Genomic DNA, 25,951 nt, shown 5'->3' with positions numbered 1-25,951 from the left:
CTGATCGTAACCTGACAGGCGCTAGCAGCCTCCAACGATTATGGCTTTTGAGATTAATCTGACGCTGTTTTATCCTACTACAGCTCATCACATGAGGAAACTGGGGCCAGTCATCCTCTCTATGGCCATGGCGTGTGTAAATGGCCTGGATGTGAAAGTATTTGTGAAGATTTTGGACAGTTTTTGAAGTAAGTTTATCACATAAACAGTCAGTAAGACAATTGCTAATCATTGTTCACCTATTAAGAGCATTAAAAACATAAACATAACCATGCAAGTTGTCTCTGCTTTTAATTTAAATTAACCCTTTGAAGTCTGCATTAATGAGCCTACACCACATAGAAATAAAACCTTAAATTGCATATTTTCCAGTGATGTTCCCATACATGTATATTCAATATGGTCTGAACTTTTTCTTGTAGGTTTTAATCATTCAGGATATGATTTGTGAAGAAAACAATGTTTCTTTGAAATCTCAAAAGTTGTTCATCCTTGAGCTGCAAACTAAACCTGTCAGCAAACTTTGATGATTGAAATGTATTAGTGGAAGTACAAATTTAAAAACTGCCCACTGTTCTGAAAATGGACAGTATAATTAAAATTAGTGTAAAATTACAACAACTTGGGTGACAGAGTCCTCCTGGATGGTTCAATCTTGTTCCCTTCATCTCGTATAGGCTTTAGGCAGTTTGTATAGATGAGTAACTTCACAATTTGAGAATCCCTTGTTGTCATGGTGCAACTAACAGGGTGAATGAACTGTTCATGCTCCATCAACAATTTAGTTAATTAGCTCATTTGTAATTTCTTTGCTTTGTTGCCAGGATGTTAGCTGAAACATCAAAGAAGATGTGTTTACAGTACTATAGATTACAGGGTATTGCAAAACAGTTCAGCATCAAGAAAGACATGCCAGAAAAAGGATTTGATCCCAAAATATGATGCAAATATAATGGCCAAGGAAAAAGATGACGTTATGTGGTCTTATCATTATCAGTTTCTTAGCTACTACTATATTCTATTGCAAATGTGCAACCTAGAAAAAATAGATTTATTTGATATTGTCACAATATTAGGCAGTATTTTGGAATATTTGTTGAGTAAATTGTCCCAAAAACCTAATGTGAGAGTGAAAAAGTCAAGTATTAAACCACATTATGTTGCTTGATCGTGATGATCCATTTTGCATTAACCCTATAAGCTCTGGCCACAATATTTTATGTATGGATTCCAGCTATTCTGATTCATCAAGATAAGGGTTAAAACATGATCTGGCTTTTTGGAAGTGCAAAGGAGGAGAAAATAAAATAACGACAAATGAATAGACATAAAAAGATAATTAAATCCAAATTTAATACATTTATGAAGTAGATGTTTGCATTATTAAAGCTGCATCAAAATTTGTAATGTGTACTTACACATCAGAAATCAGTTGTCTAAAAGAGTGTGATCTGGGAATATTAAGAATCATAAATAACCCACCCCATTTGTGTTTTGTAGCAATGATTTAGAAAAATGCTTTTTGGTATCCTCAGAGCACTTTGTTCTGTCATTGCAAATAGACTGTTGTGCATAAAATTCAGAAATACTGTTGTACTAAATATGAGTACTTTGATCTTCAGATGGTGACCCACTTCTGGCAGATATGTTATAATATTAACATTAATGCATAATATGGGATATTGACAATTACATTTTTTTCTTTGCAGCAGATTTAGCTTTCTATTAAATGCTTCTTAGTTAAGAGACAAACTGTTTTCCAATCCATTAACTTTATAGTGAAAAACAGAATTAAAGGCTGCAGCTTTCCATGCATGTTATATGTAACTCAGAATAGCAGTTAAGTCATTAAGGTGGTTGGGCCTTAGAGTATTCCTAATCTAAGCGCATATCCTCATAAAAGGAAAGAGAAAGCACTGTACTGGTTTGCAATAGAGTTAATGCAAGTATACTGTACTACAATAAAAAATTAATAAAGCATGCTTGCAGTTGGAATGAAAGACTATCCAGGCCAATGTTGTGGATTCAGATAGTTGACTGATGGAAATTTCTAAGGGAATCCTGTCTGGGTGCTGAAGTGGAACTTCTCTTAACTAAAAAGCAGTTTACAGTTTTTCTCTTAAAAGCCAGTTACACAGAAGTATTTGGAAAGGGATTACAGTAGAAAACACAGTGCTGCTGTCTTTCTTTTCTGATAATGGAAAGGATTTTGAGTGAAGTGAAGAATAACATCTGAGGAATTGAATGTATTTTTATCTTTAAATTTCTGAGGTGGTGTATTTGCTGGCTAGTGTATTAAGTGAACATACGATACAAACTGAATCATTCATAAAGCTCGGGAATTTAGTTTTAGTTTAGTTTAATGATCTCATTAAAGTCACTAGACTCATTAATATTATAGTTTTTTGTGTAAACATTTAACAGCTGCAAAAGTGTAATTATCAAAAATACTCTGGATTTATTCAATATTTTTGGATATATTTTACACTGATAGGAATCGTTGCGCAGAGCTGTTTATCACCCCATGGTGTGACAAGATCATTCTTATGGTTACTAAACTATATCATTCCTAAGAGAGACAGAAAGAACTTATGATAAAGTCTCAGTTGAGACTAAGCAAAGTATTTATCAGAGAGTCCTGCTAACAGTTAAGTAATGAACATTTGTTCAAGTTAGACATTGCCAAAAGCTTGCTTATACACATTCTTGATTCCCTGTGTAAAAAGGTGATGACAGAAGTTAGCCATTTTGCAGATCACCTAGAAAGAGTCAGTAGATTCATAATAACATTTAGCAGTACACCTTCATTACGGTCTTATAAATGCTGGATGAGATGTACTGTGAAATGACAGAACTTGGAAAGTTTGGTGGTTTGGTGCATTTTGTCTACAAACATAATCACCATTTCGATGGTTGCTGAATTTTATTTTGTGTAATGTAGTTATATTTTTAAACATAGGATCAGAAAGATGCACTATAAAGCATGTCAGTTAAAAGAGGTCTCTATTTTTTAACCTGTATGTAACTGACTGTCAAAAATTGATACACTGTACAAAGAATGATGGTGTTTTAATCTTATGAAGATAACATTGTTAGTGTCAGAAGAATCCTTTTATGCCAAAGGAGATGTATCAGTGAGAACACCACTGTTCAAGGATAAGTATAAAGAAAGAAAAATCTTTCCTTTGAAGACATGCCGGCTTAGAATGACATCTTCATCAACCATAACTGACCGGAATCTATACCTAGATTATAAACCAAGCTGGTTATATATAAATTAAACATGAAATAAAGGGACTAGTGTATGTGTTGTGTACTGTTTGTGGTTGATTCAGACAATGTGTGCAATATTGTGTTCTGTTAACATTTAAGTACCAGGAAAATTCAGTCAGCTGGACATCGCTATTAAGTATCAGTATACATGGCCCAAAAGAGCAAAAGTCTTTGCTATATTCGGAGTTGTGCTGAAAAGATTTATGAACTAATTGAGCTTGGTGAAAAGTCAAACAATACTTATCATAGCAGCTATGTAAAATGTGATATGGAAGATGACTGCATGTACTTTGGGTTCTAAATATTGCAACCCGCATAAACAGTGCAGCGAAGAATTTTCTTCACAGAAATTTCACAGCTGAAAATATTTACTTTGTAAGAGTGTGCACAATGGATCTATTAATGAAATTGTCTTGTTTGCCAGCTTTTGTGCACTTGTCAGATTCTAATCTAATGTGTTGCTCTGGCAGGTTTCCAACTGCTTTGAATTAAAATACATGCTGTTAAAAAGAAAGTACAGATTATTCTGCTGATTTTATGAGGTTCTGGTCTACCAGTGGCATGTTTCAAGCCAGCTGAAAATCAAAATAATTGGAATTCGAGAAACTGAATACATCCTTGATTTTACTTTGACCATGTTTACATCACAATTCATGGGTCAATTCATGGATATTGTCCAATGTTTTTGGTGATGGTGCCACATATAGCATCATGGAATTAAGTAAAGTTTGAGCAATAAATGCAAATAAATTTAATTCTCATGTAAATAGGCACAAATAGAGCTGGAAGTGCAAGAAAAGTATCTTTTAGAAAATATGACCAACTACAGTGAAATCTTCACCTAAAAACAATTTTTGATGGTTGTAGTGTTTGGAATGTATTGCCACTTACATTATATTGTAACTGGCATGACATGTATGCATTAAATTATGATAATATAGTTCCTATATTAATCAATCACAACTTCAACTGTAGATTCTGTTTATCAAGGCCAATTATAATGTTCAAAGGCAATGATGAAAAAAGTCAACTTACATGATTTTTTTTGCTTCAATCCACAAAAAATGTTTTTATTAATAATATGAGTAAGTTGAGATACTAATCATATTCAAGTTTCACACTTAAGCATCAGGTCTAGCTAAATCAAGCATCTAGCAAACAGCTTTCACACCCTTTTACTGAATGGTAGACAACCACATCATTTATTCCATTTTGAAAACAAAAATCAATATACCTATAAAGTGACCCATAAATTAGAGCTGGCTCATGGAATGTTTGTACAGTGCTGGTTTTTTGAAGGCACCCTTTGCATTTTTCCTTCACCTCTGTATTTGAACTAGAGTCACTGTAAGAGGCTCATTAGGGGACATTAGGGACTGGAGCTAACCAGAATTCCAGGGCCTGCTTTCCTCTTATTAATGCATAGCAAAGTAGGATGCACTTAAATATTTCATAGGCATTCAGTAATTTGTGTGTAATCGCCTTGTTAGCAGACCAGTAGAAGTAGAACGGGTCTGTGAAATGGTGTTAGAGATTGCATGGGTAATTTATAGACCTTTGACATTAGAAATAGCTGTTATTGGAGACTGGAATGAAGCTGTGAAATAGAACTGGCAATAAGTAGAAAACTTAATAAAGGTTTTGTAACAAGCATCTATGGGGATATCAGCCCACATGGTCGTTTTGAAGCAGCTATAATTTATGACATATGCAATATATCAAGTGCATACGATAGCATTATGGAGTATTGAAATGAAAAGGGTATTTGCAACATTAGGTCCAACTTCCTGCTAGGGATGTGATTAAATGATTAATGAAATGTCCCTTTGCATATGCATTTTGAAACAGCAATTAAACACAGACTGAGAAAAATCCACCAATCCTATCATTTTTCAGCTTATCTCATTCTTGTTATATAAATCACAGAGAATTTGTGAGGAGCAATATGTCTTACCTGAAATGGTTACTAAAGCATGAAAGAGAGTCATCATTTCTGTATAAAATAATCATAAATAAATAGATTAATAATTTAAACCTATGAAAGATCTCTTGATTTATTACTGTGGCAGTTTATTTATACCTTTTCTCTGGTTGTGTCCAATTTCTCTAGCATGATTGGCATAATTAAATATGAGATTGAATAGACACCATTATTTTGCTCATTGCTGGTAAACAATAGCATGAAAGAAAGACAGCAGATGTAGCAGAAAAAAAAAATGCATGGAATATTGTAAGTGTTCATTGATCTGCCGAGTTTATTCTTTAAATAATAAGAGGGCTGCAAGCTAGCCTATAATTAACGAAAGGAAAGTGGCAGCTTTGGCATTTCCAAACTCGGTGTCCTTCTAAGGGTGCTTTTTGAATTTGTCATCAATAATAATTCCGACAGAGAAGCATTGTCTCACATAACTTTAGAAAGATCTTTCTTTTTTATTTTCATTTAGTGCATTGAAGGCTTGCTTTAGGATATAAATTTTCTAATTCCAATTTAAATTTGAACCAGGACAAATACCGACTGTGGCGTAGCATTGCCACTATTTGCAGCTTTATTCTATGGAGTGATGTTAATAAACATGAGCAGATGCCATCTTTATGTGGTCTAGGTTGATGGCAGTGCTGTTAACAATTTTCATGGATACAGTAGTTACAAAGCTGCAATGGTATTGTACTGTCGCTAACTAAGTTTTCTACAGTTGCTGTAGTGTAGTTGAAGGACATTTTTGCTTTATTATATTTTAATTATTTATTAAGTTTCCCATATCTAGCAAATGTCAAGGACCGTATATTTGCTAAATATGTTAATTTAACAAAATTAAATTATTTGAAACGAAAGAACCATGTCTATATCCATCCTCCTCCTTTGCTAGGGATAGAGTTATATGACCATTAATAATATGTGAAGCTTGAAAGTGGGTGTTGGCATTCAGGAGTATAAGTGGGCAATCCTTTCCTATCCAGATGCCTACACTTTCAGAAGTGTGTATTTTGATCAGAAGCGAGAACCCTAGCCGATTTTCTGCTCCCTAACCCAGAGTTGCTGAGGCCAATTATAAACTTGGGCTGAAATCAGTTCATACAACACGGAGCAAGGATTGATTCTTAGTCTGTATGGCTCAGCTGTTTATTGGTTAAACCACTGGAGGAACATCATTCCTTAAAAATAAATAAATCCTGAAATGTGCCACAACCTATGAAATCATAACATGAGTGTACAAATTATAGTAGCTGGAGATAATAGTTCTAAACTCTGTTGAAAGGACTAGAATAATTATAATAATAATATCTTGAAAGGTTGCATTTTGATTCTAATTTAATTTTTTCTCAATCAAATCTATTTGCTTAGAGGTTTTATTCAGTTTTCTTTATCTTCTCAGTTCGTTGTTTTGTTTGATAATGCTCCTGTGAAGTGCCTTGGGACATTTTATTATATTAAGGTGCTATATAAATGCAAGCTGCTGTTATTCCATTCCATGGTATTTGCATATTTCTTTCACAGCCCGTATCTGTACTTATTCTTGGTGTTTCCTATCCAAAAAGATCTCTTGTTTCTTCAATTCTTTGAAGATGCTATGGGTTGAATTTTGCCAGTAACAGGGAAGTCTTGCTGCCGAGGATGAAAGCAGGAGGTGACCCTAGTTCAGCCAGTGGCAGGACCTGGAGCAGCATATAGCCAGCAGTGGATAATTAACAGGCTGCCGCCAAAGCTGCCATTTGGCAGCTCACCCGCAAGAACTGCCAGCTCAATGAGGGCTGGCAGCTTGAAAGCTTTAGCAGTGTCCCTGCTAACAGTAGCCAATGCTGAGGCTGCAGCTCCAGGCAGAGGGCACCTCAATGGCAGTGTGCCCTCAAAGACAGCTGAGTTGGCGTGGGAGACTCCTATTGGACCTCCTGCTTTGCGACACCTCCCATCATCCTTAATTGGATGGCGAGCCCACTCTGGCCATTAATTGGTTAATTTGGGAAAAATCACAGATGAGTGACTTTCCCCATACAGTGTGGATTTCTGACCCTAATTTGAACCTAATGGAGGAGTTCAGAAGTCCGCGGAAAATCCTGCCTAATATTTTCATTGAAGCAACCTTTCAGCTATATGTTTACATGGCAGCTTAGGATATGTTTTAAAGAGCATAACTATGTTTTTTGCATTTGTGAAATGCATTGCTTCTTAGCTGGATATGTCAACTCCACTAAATTTATCACACAGAAGTACTCCAGGTGACATTCTCATTAGGTCAAGAAGCTTTCCTTCCTTATATATGCCCAGGCTTTTATAATCCTATACAAAGCAAAATACTGCAGGTGCTGGAAATATGAAATAAAAACAGAAAATGCTGGCAATGCTCAACAAGTCAGGCAGCATCTGTGAACACCTGTGTCTATTCTTGCTTAATATCTGTTAACTCTAACTCCATGCTGTTCTCATGACCTGAAACATTTTTGTTTCTCTCTTCACAGATGCTGCCTGACCTGCTGAGTATGTCTAGCATTTTCTGTTTTCTTTTTATTTTATCACACAAACTTGTTAGAACTTAACAATTACTTCTTAATTTATCTTGTCTCTATTCCGTTCCACCTGGCAGTGTCCTCCTCCACTAGGGTCTTAGCCCATTTTTCTTTGCAATTTACTGTTGCTAGCTAAAGTATTCAAACAGCTAAGGCAGTAAACCAGCTTTTAGCTATAGCAGACCTTAACTTAAAACATGAAAAATATTTAAGTAAACTTTGCAATAGCAGATTTTGTCATTTACGTTTGTGTTTCTACATATATTTTCCTTCCAATCATACTAGATTATTTTCATCCAAAACTTTTTCTAACCCTCTTTTTAGGCAACCACTGTGCCAAGTGTTGGGGTATTTTTCAATTCTGAAATAGATGTGGAGATAAATATATATCAATCTTATTTGAAAATTATGCATGAAACTGAAAATGCTTGTTTATGTACGATTTTAAGAATCAAATGCAGATTTGAAGTACGGGGAAGAATTTTCTCCCCGTCCGGGGGGGGAGTGCAGGAGCAGGCACGTGCAAGCGCGCCTCTGATTGGCAGCCGCCGCCGCCATTTTACGTGGGCGGGCCAACCAATTAAGGCCCGCCCAGCATGACATCTGCCAGGAAGCGCAATGTACTCCCTGTGCTGGGGGGGGGGGGGGGGGTATTCCCTCAGCAGAGAGTGAGCTCTTTTGCGTGTGCGCACGAGGAAGCGCACTCATCTCCTTGAGGCTAAGTGCTGCCTCAGGGAGATCAGCACCAAATTTAAAAACGGTGAAGGGGCAAAAATGAAATTTCCCTGACATGGCCCCTCATGTGACACTGTCACATGAGTTGGGACATGTCCATCACTTTTAATCAGACATTTATTAATTTTTTTAAAAACCCACCCGCCCGTGGATGAGGTTTCCTGCTTTTCCTGAAGCTCACCAGGGCTCCCGGTCTGCCCGCCAACCTTAAGGTTGGGCGGGCAGGTCCATTAATTATTTCAATTACTTTTTAAATGGCTTCAATTGGCCGTTGACAGGTCGGCGGGCGCACAGCTGATTTGGCTGCGCCCCCGCCGACCTGAAAATTGAAATGACGCAGGGTGACATCAGGAGTTCCGCCCAACGTCATCCCGCATCATTTTACGCATCGACGAGTGGGCCCCGTCCCCCACTTGCCTTTCTAAATACCCTGGCCATGAATTCACAGTTCAAAGTTGCACCCTTTTCTTACTGTCTCATTAGATTGTCACTAATGATAGGAACATCTTGTTATTGATTTTTAATATGCACCAGTTTTGTTAGTTTTAAGATGCCACAGGTTCCGGATAGGATTAGGGTTATTGTTCATTTTGAGGATAACAAATGTTATGGACTAATTGGGCTAAATGCCTTGTTTCCATGTTGCATTTTCTGTGAGACTTTCTGGGATTTCATGTTTCAGTAATTTAAACAAAACTTGGGCCTGAATTTTACCCTGGGCGGGTGTGCGCGATTGGTGGGCCCGGTGACCGGTTGAGAAACAGGCCCCTGACCACGATCGACCCACGACCGCGATTTCAAGCTGCCTGGCGAATTAAGGCTCGCCCAGCGTGAAATGCGTCTCCCCAAAGGTCGGGAAAGGCCAGGTAGTGGCGGGGGCTGTCGGGCGCCGGGTCCAATGGCGACCCGGTGGGCTTTTTAAAAACGGCACAGGCAACTCCTTGTATACTGCCAGGGAAAAATCATACATTCTGCATTCTGGAGAGTGAAGCTATGGCCTCAACAGCGGCTGGAGACACCAGGCAGGAGGACAGGTCAGGTGGGTACACAGACCCCCCCGTTTTTGGGAGGAGTGCCTCGCGGTGCTGTTGGAGGAGGGGGCTGCCAGGAGGGACACCATCGTTCCCAGAGGTGGCAGGAGGAGGATACCACACCAGACAACAAAAGCTTGGGAGGAGGTGGCAGCTGAAGGCAACAGCCATGACGTTGTGCCGTTGTACAAAAGGTTCAATAACCTGCTGTGCTTGGAAAGGGTGAGTACCGTGTTGGCATGGATCAATGTGGAGAAGTGTTAAGGGCTGGACATCGCCCCTGTGGAATGCAGGGGTGTTAGAATCTGAGTGCCAAATGTCAATGACACCAGAGCTGGCCAAGGGGCTGAGCCCTGGCTGCTTGGATTGAGTGCCTTGTGGCTCAAGGGCCAAGATTCGGTGTTCCTCAGGTGGGGTTGGCCAGGCTGCAATGGCGTTGGTAAAGAGTGGACTAATCAATGCTCCTCTGCCCTTTCAAGAGAAGACAAGCCAAAGCAGCAGCGTGTACCATCTACAAGATGCACTGCAGGAATTCACCAAGGTTCCATAGACAGCAACTTCCAAACCCACAACCACTACCATCTAGAAGGACAAAGGTAGCAGACACATGGGAACACCACCACCTGGAAGTTCCCCTCCAAGTCACTCAACATCCTAACTTGGAAATATATCTCCATTCCCTCACTGTCACTGGGTCAAAATCCTGGAACTCTCTTCCTAACAGCACTGTGGGTGTACCTATACCACATGGACTGCAGCAGTTCAAGAAGGCAACTCACCACCACCTTCTCAAGGACAATTAGGGAAGGACAATAAATGCTGGCCCAGCCAGAGAGGCCCACATCCCATGAATGAATAAAAAAATATAAAATAAATAACCACATTGAGAGATCACGACAAGCAGAGGGCCCCCAAATCTCCTAATATTGACCAGATTTAAGCAGGACGCCTTGGAGCTGGAGAGCCGCCACGCACCTCGTTCAGCTGGCCGTGGAGAGGCTGGGGTGTCAGATGAAGATAAGAGTGCAGTGCACAGAGGTGAGAGTTTCAGATGGTGCAAACATTCTTATGTAGTCTCTTGATTGATGGGAGCCTCAAAACTGGAGTCCCTATTGATCATTGAAAGACGATGGCACCATGATACAGATCTCCATTGTCTCACCAGGGTGCTTGGCATGCACAGTGACAGTGTGATGACTTTAACTAATGACATGGAAAAACTCAGCAGGTCTGGCAGCATTGCCCCTGTGTACCCTATTTCCAGGTATTTCTGTCGATGCTGACAGACCTGCTGAGTTTTTCCAGGTATTTCTGTTTCTGTTTTTGTTTTGGATTTCCAGTGTCCGTAGTTCTTTGCTTTTAACGAATGACATGTTCTTGTTCTCCCTTAGATTCACCAGCAGGAACTCATTCGCGGGACCCCGAAGAGCCACCCCTGACGCCAGAGGACCGCCTGGCTTCAGCTACACCTGCGTCACATGCGCTCTCTGAACAGGCACCAGCGCAAATACCAGCACCTTGGTAGGTGTTAGATCTCCGGCTAGAATGTCGGTGCACAGTGGTGAGGGCACATCACGCTCGCTTGAGGTGCAGGCGGAGACAGAGAGTGCCCAGGGCGCCGGCAGTCGGAAGACTGCTGGAGACCAGGATGATGCGGAGTCAAAGGCAGATAATGAGCCTCTGGAGTGATCCATTAAGCAGCAGATGCTGGACATCTAGCAGGATGTGTGGGAGGATCTGGCGGAGCTTCATGAGGGCATGCGTGCCATGGTCTCTGTTGTGGAGGTGACCATGTGGAGCATAAGCGCTGCGTTGACCCTCATGGTCAAGTGCACTGCCTCCTCCATTGAGAGAGTGGCAACTCTCATCGAGAGGCAGCTCCAGGAACAGAATCAGGGGTTCCTTGGGTTGCGCTCGGACCTGCAAGCCTTCACACAGGCAATGACCTCAGGTGGTCAGTGCCAGTGTGGGAGATGAATGAGGCACCCAGTATCCCAGCTAGGTGCCCGTCCATCAATGGTGAGCAGGGAGGTCCAGAGCGACCTCACGTTAGCGTATGAGCTGCTTCTCATCTCTGCGGGCTCCTCACAGAGCACTCTGGATGATGGCAGCAGCTCCTTCGCCACTCTGCCAGTGATTGTGGCATCTGAGGAGGCTGTGTTGACTGGGGAGTTGCCAGTCATGGCACTGGCTGCTCACTCCCTGGCGGGGCCAGCACAGGCTTTTTTTTGGTACAGGTTACACCAAATGGATGTGAATGGCTCTAAACTTTATTTCACAGGCACTGAGTCGACTTTGGGTTCAAATGAAAGGGTCATTTCAGACATCCTGGATGGTGGCGGAATCCCTGCCATGAGGTGGAAGCAGATCTTTGGCAGCCTAGCTGAAGGACCGTTAGATCAAGGCATCCCTGGTGTCCCTGCCACTCTGAAGGATACAGAGGTCTGCCTCCATGTCCTCACCAGGCTCCTCTTCTGACTCACTACTGGATTCATCCCCTGTGACCTGTGGAGCTGCATCAAGATCCTCTTCCTCCAGTGGACACCCCTCGTTCGCCACTGCCAGATTATGGAGCGCGCAGCATACAACCACTATCAGTGACACCCACTCTGGGGGTTATTTTAGTGCTCCCCCTGAAAGGTCCAGGCATTGAAAGTGCATCTTTGGAAGACCTATGGTCCTCTCTATCACCGCCCTTGTGGAGGCATGACTCCTGTTATAACGCTGCTCTGCCTCTGTGGTGAAGAGGCATCATAAGCCACCTTTTCAACAGATAGCCCTTGTCAACCAACAGCCATCCATCCAGTCATACTGGAGCACTGAATAGCCTCAGTACCTGGGAGTGTCTGAGGACATAAGCGTCATGGGAGTTGCCAGACTTGCAGAATCTGCATCTTGTGGTCACACGCTATCTGAACATTTATTGAGTGGAAGCCCTCCCAGTTGACGTAGGCATCCGGCTGACCCACTGGCGCCTTGATGGCCACATGTGTGCAGTCAATTGCACCCTGGATATGGGGGAACCCAGCAAATGCTGCAAACCTCTGGCTCACTCAGCCTGGCTGGCCTCGCCCATACAGAAATGAATAACTGTCATTAACCACCTGAACAGAGCTTCTGTCACCAGTTTAACACAACTGTGGACAGCTGATTGGGACACTCCACTGACCCCTGGAAAGAGCCAGAGACACAGAAGTTGAGGGCCACTGTGACCTTCAGCGCCACTGGCATGGGGTTTCAACCCACACAGTTGGAGGTGATCTCAGGTCATCTCACAAATGGAGATCACAGTCTCCCTGGAGAGGTGGAGCCTCCTCGACATTGCACCTCGGACATAATGGGATAGCTGCATCGCTGCCTGTGAACCCTGGCAGCAGGATAGTGACGTCTTCTGTGGCCCCCTTCCACTTGTGCCTGTGTCTCTCCTCCCACAGGTTGCTCCCCTGGAAGCTGCATTGGGACACCTGGCCTCCTCTCCCTTCTGCCCCTCTCTTCCTCCTCAGAGGAGGTGCCTCAGGCGGAGACCACAATCCCCATTACGAGGGTTACAGAAGGCTTACTGATACCTGGAAGGATTCACACAGTCAAAATCCTCCAGGAGCTTTGGAGACACCAGTGAGTCCTGAAATGAAGCCTGGAAATACTAAGAATGAAGCTCGGAACTGAGATGAAGCTGTCAAGTTCAAATAAACAACCAGCAGCAAACTATCTCCTGAATTCCTCACTCCTCACAATGGCAATGCTGCTGACTCTTTTTATCCCGCCCTTGGATGAAGTTTTGCAAAATATCGGCTGTCTGCTTGCCCATTTTGCCCATGCGACGAGTGTGAAATTGCGCAAACAATGTAAAATCTGGATCAATTGGGTGTTTAATGGCCTTAAGTGGCCTTTTAATTGATGGCGTGCACGGCTCCGACACCCACATGCGCCCGCTGACCTGAGGAATGCTCGCGTGCAAGACGCTTGCCCGATGTCTTCTCATGCGATTTTATGCCCGATCGGGTCTGGCACGTGCCCACCCACGAGGCATAAAATTCTGCCCTTGAAATCCGGGTGATCATTACACGGTGTCTTAAGGGATAAAGTTGTCACTTGTATTTTAATTAAATGCTCTGTACGTAATACTCAACACAAATCTATAATCTAAGGGAAAGTCCGGAAGCCTTACTGATACGAAGGTGAAATTATATTCGTTTGTACAGTTGCGACCTCAAATTGCTTCTACCTTGCTAATACCGATTGCTGGGATTAGATAAATTGAGACAGTGGGCGAGATTTTAACTCATTCAAAACTCATCCAGTTGCACAAGAGTTAAAATCCGATCCAATGGATTAATGAGAAAGCATTTCAATGGAAAAGTAATGACTCTAAAATTAAAACAAGTTAACCCTTTTCTTAAAAGCTGTATGACCAAATGTGAAAAAAATGTACAAACAACTTGCATGAGCTTTTGTAAAATAGACCTAGACTTACACTTCATAAAAAGGGAAAGCTACTATGGAACAGCAATTTTACGAGCAGCAGGGGAGGCGTCGGGCGGATCACTCACCCGGGGCCCTACTGAGGCCCTTAACCGTCACTCTGTATAATGGGCGAGGCTGGAACTCAATGTGCAGCCTAGCAGGTTTAACCCTGCAGACTGCTGGCCAGTTAAAGGGGTGGAGGCATGCCTCTTGCCAGGCCCGCGGTGCCAATTAGAGGCCCCTTCCCACAGTTTTGCCTCCCCATATCCACTCTGCCCCCTACCCTGCCCAACATGTTCCCCACCACCGCCCACCCCTCCACGCTCCCCCACCTCCCCCCCCTCCTCACCAGGGCCTATCAATCTGGTCCCAGCAAAATCCCAGACGTACCTGAATGTCCAGGTCCAAGGCAGATGCCCACCTCTTTGGCCTACCTGCAGCACCAGCAGTGGCCAGCACTCCTGCTGGCGCTGTGGGTGTGCAGAGCTGCTGGCCTCTAGTTGGCCAGCAGTCCTACGAGGATAGACTCCCCTCTGGAGATGGACTAATTAAAGGGCCAATACGTGAATAATTAAAGTAGGGCAAGCCAGCCAAGCAGATGCAGGCTTGCCCCCAAATTTTATGCTGGTCTTTGGGGAGCCCACTGTCAGTGTGTAATCCAGAGCCCAAAGTTTAGCAGAATTTGTCTCCTTTAGTCTTTTCTGAAAGATCTGATGAAATTCATGGCTATATTTAAGTATTCATGATGTCCACTGCTCAGTCCGTAAAATGTTTATATTGGATTTATTTTCTGATGCACTAAGTCTGATTTGGTACTGTCGCGATCGTGGGGACACATTGCGTGAAATTGCTAAATATGTGGTTACTATTTTGTCTACATTAAAATTATTGGGTGGAGGGTCATGACTGTTGCCCCTGTGATTTCCAACAGTGCACTCTCTGTAAGTATCACCCCTTCCTGCGAGCATAGAATCAGCCGTACTGTGTTTGCATTCCTTAAAATAGCTGAAATGTGTAACAGTCTTAGTTAAAACTACAGTCAGTCATAACTTTGTAAAATTCTTAAAAGGGACAAATTTGCTGTGCTATTGGGTAAGAATGGAGGAGTGAAACTAACTGGATAGCTCCTTCTAACAGCCTCCTTCTGTGCTGTTAAGATTCTATGATTTATTTTTTTCTGTCAATAGACTATGATTTTATAAAAAAAAACCTTTGTCTATTTGTTTATTCCTGTCTTTTCTGGCTGTTGCTGATCTAATCTTGTTTGTGTGAAGGTCTAGACAATGGACTTTTATGTATATAATGTAGCAAAAATACCAATTGAAAGTTAAAGCTGATAGAATTAAAGCTGACCCACTGACAATTTCTTGTGATATCATATTGCGTTTCGTCTGACTGTAACATTGCTTATTCCGATATCTAATACAGTTTCAAAAATAGCTATTGTAGTATACTAAAATGCCTGATATATATTTGCTACTTGCAGGCACCTTAATAATGAACATGCGTTAGATGACAGGAGTACTGCACAGTGTCGGGTCCAGATGCAGGTTGTGCAGCAGTTGGAGATACAGGTAAATTGGATTTAGTATTTTGTGCACAATAAGCATATCAAAATAAACATGTTGGGGCTAAACTGAGTAACCCTGAAAATGGGTGCAGGGATCACAATGTGTGAATAACCTGCACCCATGCAATGTAATGCAGGCAGCAATCCAACTTCATGTTGCCTGCTCATTTGAATGATTACTGCGAGCAGCCAATGCTAACCACGCTGCTTATTGGCTGCATGCATCAGCAGGAGGCTCAAATTTGTAACTTGCTAGCAGCAGTAAAACTACTCTGCACTACTTAAAGCTAGATTGCATCTCTTAAAGGGGAAGTGCATTGTGTTTGGAGGTGCTGAGAGTCGTGAGGGAAGGGAGTCTGACCTGGGAATTTGTGAAGAATGGCAAACAAAGGAGAGAGCAGACTGTAAGCTTTTTGAATGCTGCACTGGAGATCTTGGTGGAGGAATGGAAAGTAGGAGCGATTCTATATATACACGGGGGGGCTAGGAGCCCCTCCAGACACACAGCCAAAAGGAAGTGGGAGAAGATGGGGGTCAATGCCAGGAATCAAACACCAAGTACAATGCTGCAAGAAGTTCATTGACCTCACACAAGTGAACAAGGTCAGTGAATGCATCTTCACAAGCCAGTTGGACGACCACCCTTAGACACTGCTCAAACCACCACACCCCCCCCCATCACTCACCTCCCAAAAATCTCTATTAATCAGTCCTCATACCTAACATTCATATGATTGACTTTACCTTCACATACTTAACACTACTACAAGCCTCGCACCCACATCTTACAGCTTGCACACACTGCCAGCTATTCAACCATGACAGCCATATCAGATTTCATGATACTTGCTGACACACTTCCTCTCTTTCACAGGACAAAGTAGTGCACGACCGGAGGCAGCAGGGGTTAACCACATGGGGACTGGTGCACCTGCATATCCCAACCTCCATGGAGGAGATGGACATTAGGATGCCCGTTGCTGAGGCTGTGGCCACTGGCAGATCTGAAACCATTGAAGATGATGGTGTCCTCATACCTAATCCTCCTTCCCACATCCCACCTTCCCCATCATCCCACATTCCCTACTGACTTAAAACTGCAGATGATGTAAGCATGCACCTCTTATTTTACCCCGCTCCTCTCATCATAACCCTGCCCTCATGCCTTTTACCTTTCAGATACGCAAGAGGTGCAACTTGGCCAGGCAGTGCAGTAACACCAAGAAGAAGGATGAAGACACAGCAGCCACCACCTTACATACAAACACTGGGCTGCAGCCAGGGCAGGGGGCAAGAATGGCACAGATGCCAAATCACTGTAGGGTGCTGCAGAGAATTCAGATGAGCACTTCAATGGGGAAGCCTACATAAATATGCTGATGGTTATACAGAACAAAATGCTTAATATATTGGGAAACCTGTCAGAAAGGTTGACCTGTGGTTAATGCCAAGGAGCATGGAGGAGGCCAGTACCAGCTTGGCACAGGACTTTCCACAGCGCTTGTGCCCACCCTTTCCAAAATTGAAGTGGTGGCCAACTCCGTTTGCACAGGATGACACGGCTTTTGATGGCTGACATTGAAGCTCTATTGCAGCACAAACAACAGCCGCCCAACGTCTGAGTGCTGCAGTAGAAGCTCGGACTGCTGTCATGCAATATCAGACTGTTGCTATCATGGCTGGGCATTACAGTGTACAAAGGAGCTTGCAGAGTGTCACAGCAGTCAAGCAGCTTGTCCTCAAACATATTACTAGGATTGCTGAGGCGCCATCCCAGGGGAATGGCAGTGGAGTGCAATCCTGGTGACCTCTCTCAGGAAGACAACATTCCTCCCACCCCTCCCACTCCACCAATGACCATCTTGTTGCCTGTCAGCCAGCCCAGCCTGCTGTCTCCCATGCTGAGATGGCACAGACCACGGCCAGGTCTTCTAGACTCAAAGCTGCTCAAGATTGTCCAGCAGGGCCATCTACAGTCTCCCCCACTGAAATTCAGCAACCTTCCAACAGCCATACTGCAGACATTGGAGTAGCACTTCAGAGGAGCATTAGGACAGGCAAAGGCACATGGAGACAAGTACTAAGGAAATGCATCCAATCGATTAGTTAACTTTTGTATACAATATGGCATGATCTCATTTTTAAAAATTGGTTTAGAATATTTATATTTTGTTGTCAATTATTTTGCACTGCGGCCAAACAGAGGATGGGATGGTCAGTGGCAGAGGGAGAATATGCAGTTGGGACTGTTGATGGACAGGAAAATGGGGTTGAGACTATTGGTATCACACTTGGATCAATTCTTCACTGCCAGTCCGACCAGAATAGGGCTGTCTAGGTTAGTTCCTCCCTTCCTGTTCCTCCTTATTGTCATTTTCTTCCTCCCCCTCATGCTTCTACTCCTCCTCTGCCTTCTCATGCTCCTGCTTCTTCTGTGTCTCCTTATGTTCCTGCTCCTTCTCCTCCTCCTCAAGATCTTGTTCCTCAGGTGCTTGCCTTATTGCAAGTGTCAAAACTGTCCCACATGATTGCAAGGCTGTGCAGTGTGCAGCAGGCCACTACAAACCTTGACCCCTGCTATGCTGAGTACTGCAGGGCTCCTCCAGAGTGATCCAGACAGTGGAAACTTTGAATATACCAGTGGCAGTTGTATCACACTTTATGGGCAGCTTGGCTTTCATTATGTGCTTGATGTGCACAAGTGCGTCCTTTGAACTCCAGAATCATCTGGTCAGCAGATAGCCCTTGTCATATGATAACGACCCTTTGGCTTGTCATAGTGCCTAAATGCAGCTGGCACAGCAGACTATTGTAAAATGAAGGCATCATGACTATTGCCAGGATACTAAGCATTGACCCGCATGATTTCCTGCCTATGGTCAGCTGGACTTTGAGGGAGTGGAATCCATTTCATTTCTGATATAGGGCAGAGTTGACATGCGTTGCCCACAAAGCAATGTTCATGCAGTCAATGGCACCATGCACCATGGAGAAACCTGAAACCTTGGCAAAGCTGCATGCTCAATCTACCTGCCTGTCTTGACAGGAGGGAATAAAATGTAGTTAGCTCTCATTAAATACAGCACCTTAATGAGCTCCCATATGCAACACTGGACAGCAAACTCTGAGTTGTTACAAATATCTCCAGCTCCAGCCTGAAAGGAACCAGACGCATAAGAGTTCATGGACAAAGTCACCTTCACAGTCGCTGGCAATCCAGTCATTGCTCTGTTCTGAGGCTGCAGTTGTGGCTGCAACGGGTGGCAGATTTCAGTGAGGACAGCTTTGCTGAAGCACAGATGTTACACACATTGTTCTTTGCTGAGGTTCAGGAGGAGAATTGCTCCCTGAACACACTGGCCAGATATGGCCTACTACTAGATCCCTTCTCCCCCACCTGTCCTCCCTCTTTCAGCAGTTTGTCCTGCTTGGTGTGGTCTTAGAAATGTGAATAAATTAGTTGTTAAGATTGCAGATTGAAAAGTGGATTAACTATCAATTTAATAAGTAGATAACAATGTACTGAAGAATTACTTTGAAAGTAATTCCCAGCTTCATTTTTTTAAATCCCTTCTTTAAATCTCTATTGATGCATCATTCAACAGCCAAGAAAGTAGGCAAACAACCTTCTACCAGGTTTCTAGCCAACTAAGTAATAGTGTTTGACAGTTTCTGTCTTCCTCCTATGGAGGAAGTTACCTCACCTCTCTTTTCAAACCTCAGTGATGGGGACCAGTTAGCTCAGTTGGTTAGATGGCTAAAGTGTGGCTCAGAATAACACCAGTAGCGTGGATTTGATTCCCATTCTGGCTGGGGTAGTCTTGGGATCTGCATCCTCATTCTGTCCCTGAGAGTGGAAGGCAATGGCAAATCACCACTGACAAAGAAACTGCTACAGCTCAGGATGAAGCAACAGCAGACAATGAGTCAAGGACCTGCTTTCAGGCAGAGCACACATACCATACCTCTGAGATATAGTGTGTTGGTATACCAGTGGATTGCCCGAGGACCGTTATATTAAGCAAAATGGTACATTAACAAAGTTTGGTTTTTTTAATTACTGTAAGTCTATAAACACTTTAAAAGAAGTAATTTATTTGAAATTTGGGGATTTTAAAAAGTAAGATAGAGCAATTTTAAATAACTGTCTAGTAAATGATTTTCAAACAGATGGAAACAATTGTCACCCAATGATCCTCCTTTCAAAGTGACCAATTAATAGCTTTCCCTCTGGATGACTGACTCATAGAAGCAATCTACAGAAGTAAAGTCCATCAATTGTAATGAGACCCAGTGCAGTGTGGACTTAGACTCTGTGACGGTGATCAGTGCTTCGCATTGCCTGGTCTCTGTCATTCGATTGAATTAGATTGATGATGGCAGATTGCTAGGGGCAGTATCTGGACCTCAGAGGGAAAGAATGAAGCGTGCAGATGATCCTGGCAGGCACAATGCTTTGAGAACCCTTCACCTCTTCACAGCTGCTGGCATTAGTCCATTCCTAACAGTGTCCACAGGACTTTTATCAGAACACCAAGGGCCCACTTATTTGTGTTCTTAGTAACTTGTTACTGTCACAATAGCCATGACCTAAATACTCCTATTGACAAAAAGATGAAGTGTTATTTGTTTTTCTGTGACCTTTTAACACAAGGGAGACTTACAAATGATGGGTACTTCTTACGAAGCTGGTTTTCCTTTAAGAAAAGTCTATTTAAAAATAGGCCGATCCTATTGTAAATTTGAGAACTAAAACCTGTTCTATCACAATCATTTAAAATGTATTTTGCAAGAGATTTATTTTCTGTTTGTTCAATAACAGCTTTCTAAAGAACGTGAGCGCCTTCAGGCAATGATGACCCACCTCCATATGAGACCATCTGATCCCAAGCCATGTCCAAAACCTGTAAGTTTAATATTAAGCTATGGATTGAATAGGGGCCACAATGGTTAATAAGTATTAGGTATCATAAAAATAAACAATTATCTTGACAGTTTCCATATAGAATGGTTATACCAATACTTAAGCATTAAGTGTGGCTATGAAAAATGTAAGCAGATAGCTTTTTGTTGAAATAAAATAGACATTCTACACTGACAAAGTAATATACTTCACTTGTGACAAATAACTGACTTGAAATGACTGTCGAAATGTTAGAACATTTTATTTTGATGGATTTACAAATACACTTTGCCAGCAAAGAGAATTTTATTGGGCATCAATTGCACTGCTATATAGCTATGTCATTACTGGCAAAGCATTGAATGGAGTATACTTGCAGGTGAAGGGCTAGAATTTACTGTCTATCAAAATAGTACCCAAAACATTTTATTTAATCAAAAAACCTGGTGTGAACTGGTGAACTTAAGTATCTTTTACATGGAGTTTTAGTTTTAATCAACTTGATTTGTAAAAGAAACCTTAGAAATCTTCTAGTAAAAGTTATTGAGATAATCTTTACACTTTTCTTGGTGAGTCATATGAGATGATAAAATCAGAACATAATTCACTAAATAGTATGTTTTAAGTTAAACTTCGAAATGCATTGTTACTTTCAAAGATGTTCAATAACTATTTTAAAACCATCTGGAAATTCAGCATCGGTTTAAAAACTATGTGGAGAAATTGGCCTGACAAAGCTGACTGTTCACTCTATTGGAAATAATTGTTGGGCAAGTAGTGGGAAAAACTCACTTTATTACTTTGTTACAATTCCTGTGTAGAAACTGCATCATCCCAGCCAAACTGACTTGTTTTTATATATTTCTCTCCGTGAATGCTTTGTTCCTTGCAGAATGCTAGCTGCTAACAAGTTCTCCTCCACCTGAGGACAGAGACAGTCTGAGGCATGGGCTACTTCATGACCAAATAGCAGTCGTGCTTGTAATTGACTAACAGGAGAGGCAATTCACACAGGGCAACTAGGCAGTGCCACTCCTCTTCTGACTGAGATAAAACACATTGCTTTTCTGCCGTGCTGCATCATGTAGCCCAACTGAAAACTGGTAATACCTCAGCAAAGGAAGCTGTGTTCAAGTGACGGACAGCTCAGGGACTCAAACTCATAACCTTCTGGTTGTGAATTGAACACTCAGCCACTAGAGCTACCGAGTCACAGAGTACTTTATAAATTTATTTGTCACAATTTATAATCTTTTATTGTTAATAATTTTGGTGCAGCTCAATTAAAATGGTACCAATCTGATTTCAGAACAAGTTGGTTTAAACACTGCTTTTTTTGTTTATTCTAAATGAATAGTACTCTCATCGCTTCTTATTCCATATTGCATTCCGTACGATAGGAAATCTGAAGATAAAATACTTATCCAGTAAATCCATCAGGAATCTGCAGCTCATTCTTTATAAATAAATGATTCAATCAGTAATTTTGTAAAAGTCCAGCAGTGTGGTAACATCCACACTAATAAAGGATCTTCAGCCTATAATCCAAAACTGAACTTGAATAATGTAACTGAAGTATTACATTACATAAACCACACATGAAAGAACTACTAATTGCATTTGATGATGGGTAATTAATAGGGAATCCTTAGATGAGTAAGTTGAACTGAAACTACAGTCTTTTTCTCTTCCCACTGGACACTTGTGCTCTCTAGAATGTGGCCTATAGCACTGTTAGCCTTTAAATGGTTGAAGAATAGAACAGTATACAAGAAGATCGCTAAAATTTATATACTGCACAAAAAGAGCTCCATAATTGATATGATAGTCCTGATTTATGTCCTCATATGCAGTGGCTCAGTTGAGACAGCCCACACATTTGATAAATATTAATAGTATGAATTTATTACCAAGGCAAAATGAGCTCTGTTGGTTCATCACTGCACCCTTAACAGCTATCAGTACATGAACACAAGGTGCAACTGCACTGTCTATTATATGACCCCATTTACACTCTGGATGGTACTTCATTAAATGGTACCTTTTGGCCATGCTACGGATGGATGAAAATCAAAGTTATCAAGGCTGCAAGTCCTGAATAATGAGTTTCACCCAACCTTGAATATATTCAGATGAGTTGAGGTAGCTAAGTGCTCATCCCAGCTTTTACATGCTTTTCCTTATTTATCTTTAATAAATTCCATTTTATCAGAACATGACTGGCTTCCTGCAAACATGTTCTGCTTGTTATTACTCTATGATAAAATAAATTATCATAACCCTGTAAACATAATAATTAGATACAGTATATAAGTCACAGAAGATTTAATGATAGTGATTTTATGAAGTTTTATAACTGGAGATTATTTTTGGTGTATAAAATTATGCCTTTTTGTTTTGGAAAATTATATATAATTTCTGCTTTGAATTAATTTTAGATTAGTGTTTTTACGAAGTGAAGATAAGTCTTTAATAAACTGTACTGATTTATCCAACAACCCCATTAGTAAATACACTTATAATCAAACTTTAGAATAAAAATTATTAGAGGTATTAATGCAAGAATTCTTTTCAGAAATAGATTTTTAAAAAATTTGATGTAAATATTATTAGTTAGAAGATTCAGATACAGTATGATTTTATTTTAAATTTTTAATATTTAGTAATATTTGTTTATTAGGTTAGCTACAATATTAGAATTGCCACAAAATTTATATATAAATGCAGCTGCATTGCTTGCATCAATCTGCAGGCTATGAGTAACAGTAGAATAAAACAGTTTGTGGTTTATTGGGAACAGATGCACTTGGGGATGCCTTCAGGGTGCCAAGCGTTGTTATTAGACTGCCAGTGAGCTTCTCCTGGCTGCTGCCCAAGAATGCAGAACAATTAGCTGGCATATGTTAATTTTTGTTTCTTTAACAAATTTTTCTACTCTCTAAACGTGTAAAACAAATCCACAAAGTAAGATCAATCAATGTTAAATGCATAATCTTCTCCAAATGAAAAAGGTGTTTATCTATAGATGAATACATAACATTTGCAACGACAGATGTGCCTGAATTACTTAGTCAGTTGCAATTTCCTGCACAATTCCTGATTTTCTAGTTTTGTGCTGCGACAAGATAACATTGCAGTTTTCCCAGATCGAGAAATTACCCTTCAGAATAGATTGAAAATGACTACAAATTAGCTATTAAGAGCATCACTTAAGAATTTGGCAGAAATCTTTTCACAGTGGATGGGTGTAAATTTTGTTAATTAGATGCTATTTATGACGATGGATGTGTGGTAAATATAAAAGAGGTGATGTGAGAATTTTTCAATAATGAGTAACGGAGTTTTATTGGGAGGAGTATTTTGAAGGGCACACTGTTAAATCACTTGCATTCATTTTCACCTTTTTTCCTTTTTTTCCCTGACACCCACATTCCAGGGTGCATCAGCAATAACTGACACTGTAATCATAAATTGAAAATGATACTTCCAGAGGAATTGGCAAACTTGACATTTCATTATATTTGTTAACACATGCCACAAATGATTGTTAGTGAAGAAATTCCATTCCCCTCTCCATCTACAATCATATTTAATTTGAAAAATTTCAGTCTCCTCTGGCTAATTTGCAATTAAGACAATTTTGTTTGAATATGTAGTAATGTCATTACTATTCCACCAAATTAGCAGTGAGAGTAAAGGTCAGTGTAAAATTTTCCAGCTGGCTGGAGCCTCTCAGCTGAGATTTGGGACTGTGCAAAAACTGCTGCAGCAGTGGAGTAACGGCAACACATTCCAGTCCCATTGCAGTAGCTGGATGCTTTCAATAATCTGCCTTGTTTTTCATCCTTTAAGAATAGACAGATATAGCCATGGAACATTTGGTAGCAGCTTTTATTATGGGAGAGACAGTACTTATAGAGTTGGGATAGACTAAAATGAGTTGGGCCTGAGTAATGTTGGATCAGATCATTAGATAATCTCTAACAGCATCCTCTAATTAGAGTTCTTATGATACAATTTCATCCTGTAATTAGTTGAGATTGGCTGCTTCCTTTGCTGCTTATTAGTGGCAACACAGCTGTAGAAGTGAATCCACTCTCATTTGTCAAACCTTTTAAAGCCTTCTTTCTCCTGTCTCTGCCTTTTCCCGCTCCTCCTCCTGGGCCTCCTCAGCTGAATCTGGTGTCGAGTGTCACAATGTCTAAGAACATTTCAGAGACTTCCCCACAGAGCTTACCTCAGACTCCCACCACACCAACAGCCCCAATCACCCCTGTCACGCAAGGACCCTCCGTAATCACTCCAGCCAGCGTGCACAATGTGGGACCAATTCGAAGACGACATGGTGATAAGTACAACATTCCCATTTCATCAGGTAGGATTCTAAGTAACTCCAGCAGCAAACTGACTTTTTGTCTGACAAATAACATTAATTATTTTCGGTTTTAAGTTCTCTATGTTTTGAAGATTATAGAAATAGATAATATCCCCTTTGATGACCAAAATAGATTGAACTTAAACTACACTTGTTTTATTCCAGGCATTCCCCATAGATCACATAATGTAGAACAAATTTATTTGAAAAATGATTTCTGATATTTTGGGATGAGAGGGAGGAAGGATATAATGTTGTGACCATTACATTACTTTTTAAAGTATCTCTATAACTTTATATTAGATATTATGCAGATAGTTTTTAAATACTAGGTTTATAAATCCACAACTAACTAGGTGATATACACACAAATAAAAATAAATTCATTATCAAAATTTTGCATTTGTTGATGTTTGATAATTCAGAGTCTCAGTTAAACCCAGTTTTAAAATCATGTTTTCCTGCCCTGTGCTATTTGAAAAAATTATATTCTTAGATCTTAAATCTGAACATATAATGAAGCGTAATATGATAATTGTATAAAACTACATAATGAGCTTTTTGTCAATATTTCTGCATAGACTGAAAAATATTTTCAGTCCAGTAGCTCAAGTGGCTGAGCAATTGGCTCCCAACCAGGTGGTTGAGAGTTCAAATCCCAGCACTGCTTGACACTTGAAACCACCTGCATCAGTTAGTTGAGTTTCATTAGTTTTCAGTTGAGCTACTCCATTGAGTGGCATACTACATAAAGTACTATGGCTTAGAAATTGGATATTGCTGGGCATGTTTTATAAGTTAAAACTGGTCCCTATAGATCCAATATGGCAGGCAGCACATGTGCTCATTCTACATTGAAAGTGCAGCATTAGCCATGTTGGTTAAGGATCATCTGCAACCATACCTGAAACAGACATATGTAAATAGAGGGCCTAACATCTGTTGGAGGCCGCCTTTGCAAAGTTTGATTGCATATGCCCATAGCATGCACGGGACATGCTGACGTCATTTTGTCCAGGATTTAGCAGCCAAACCAACTGTCCTTAATGATCATCAGCAGAAATCTGAAATTCTTTGCCTTAATGTGGAGCTGGCCT

The 25,951-nt window shown here is 41.1% G+C and overlaps 1 protein-coding gene across 15 annotated transcripts in view; it reads left to right on the top strand.

Annotated features, from left to right (window-relative positions):
* Positions 1–25,951, top strand: part of foxp2 (forkhead box P2) — an 893,115-nt gene that overhangs the window by 813,263 nt on the left and 53,901 nt on the right. For all 15 annotated transcript variants that reach the window (XM_078568064.1, XM_078568062.1, XM_078568073.1 and 12 more), the window contains 4 exons: positions 84–188; positions 15,493–15,580; positions 20,399–20,482; positions 24,653–24,854. In XM_078568064.1, the coding sequence (XP_078424190.1) occupies positions 84–188; positions 15,493–15,580; positions 20,399–20,482; positions 24,653–24,854 (479 nt within the window). The remainder of the gene's footprint in view (positions 1–83; positions 189–15,492; positions 15,581–20,398; positions 20,483–24,652; positions 24,855–25,951) is intronic.

This window comes from Cetorhinus maximus, chromosome 22, assembly GCF_964194155.1.
Source record: "Cetorhinus maximus chromosome 22, sCetMax3.hap1.1, whole genome shotgun sequence".
Classification (NCBI taxonomy): Eukaryota; Metazoa; Chordata; class Chondrichthyes; order Lamniformes; family Cetorhinidae; genus Cetorhinus; species Cetorhinus maximus.
Note: the sequence above shows the minus strand (reverse complement) of the source record. Positions and strands in the feature narration are given on the sequence as shown.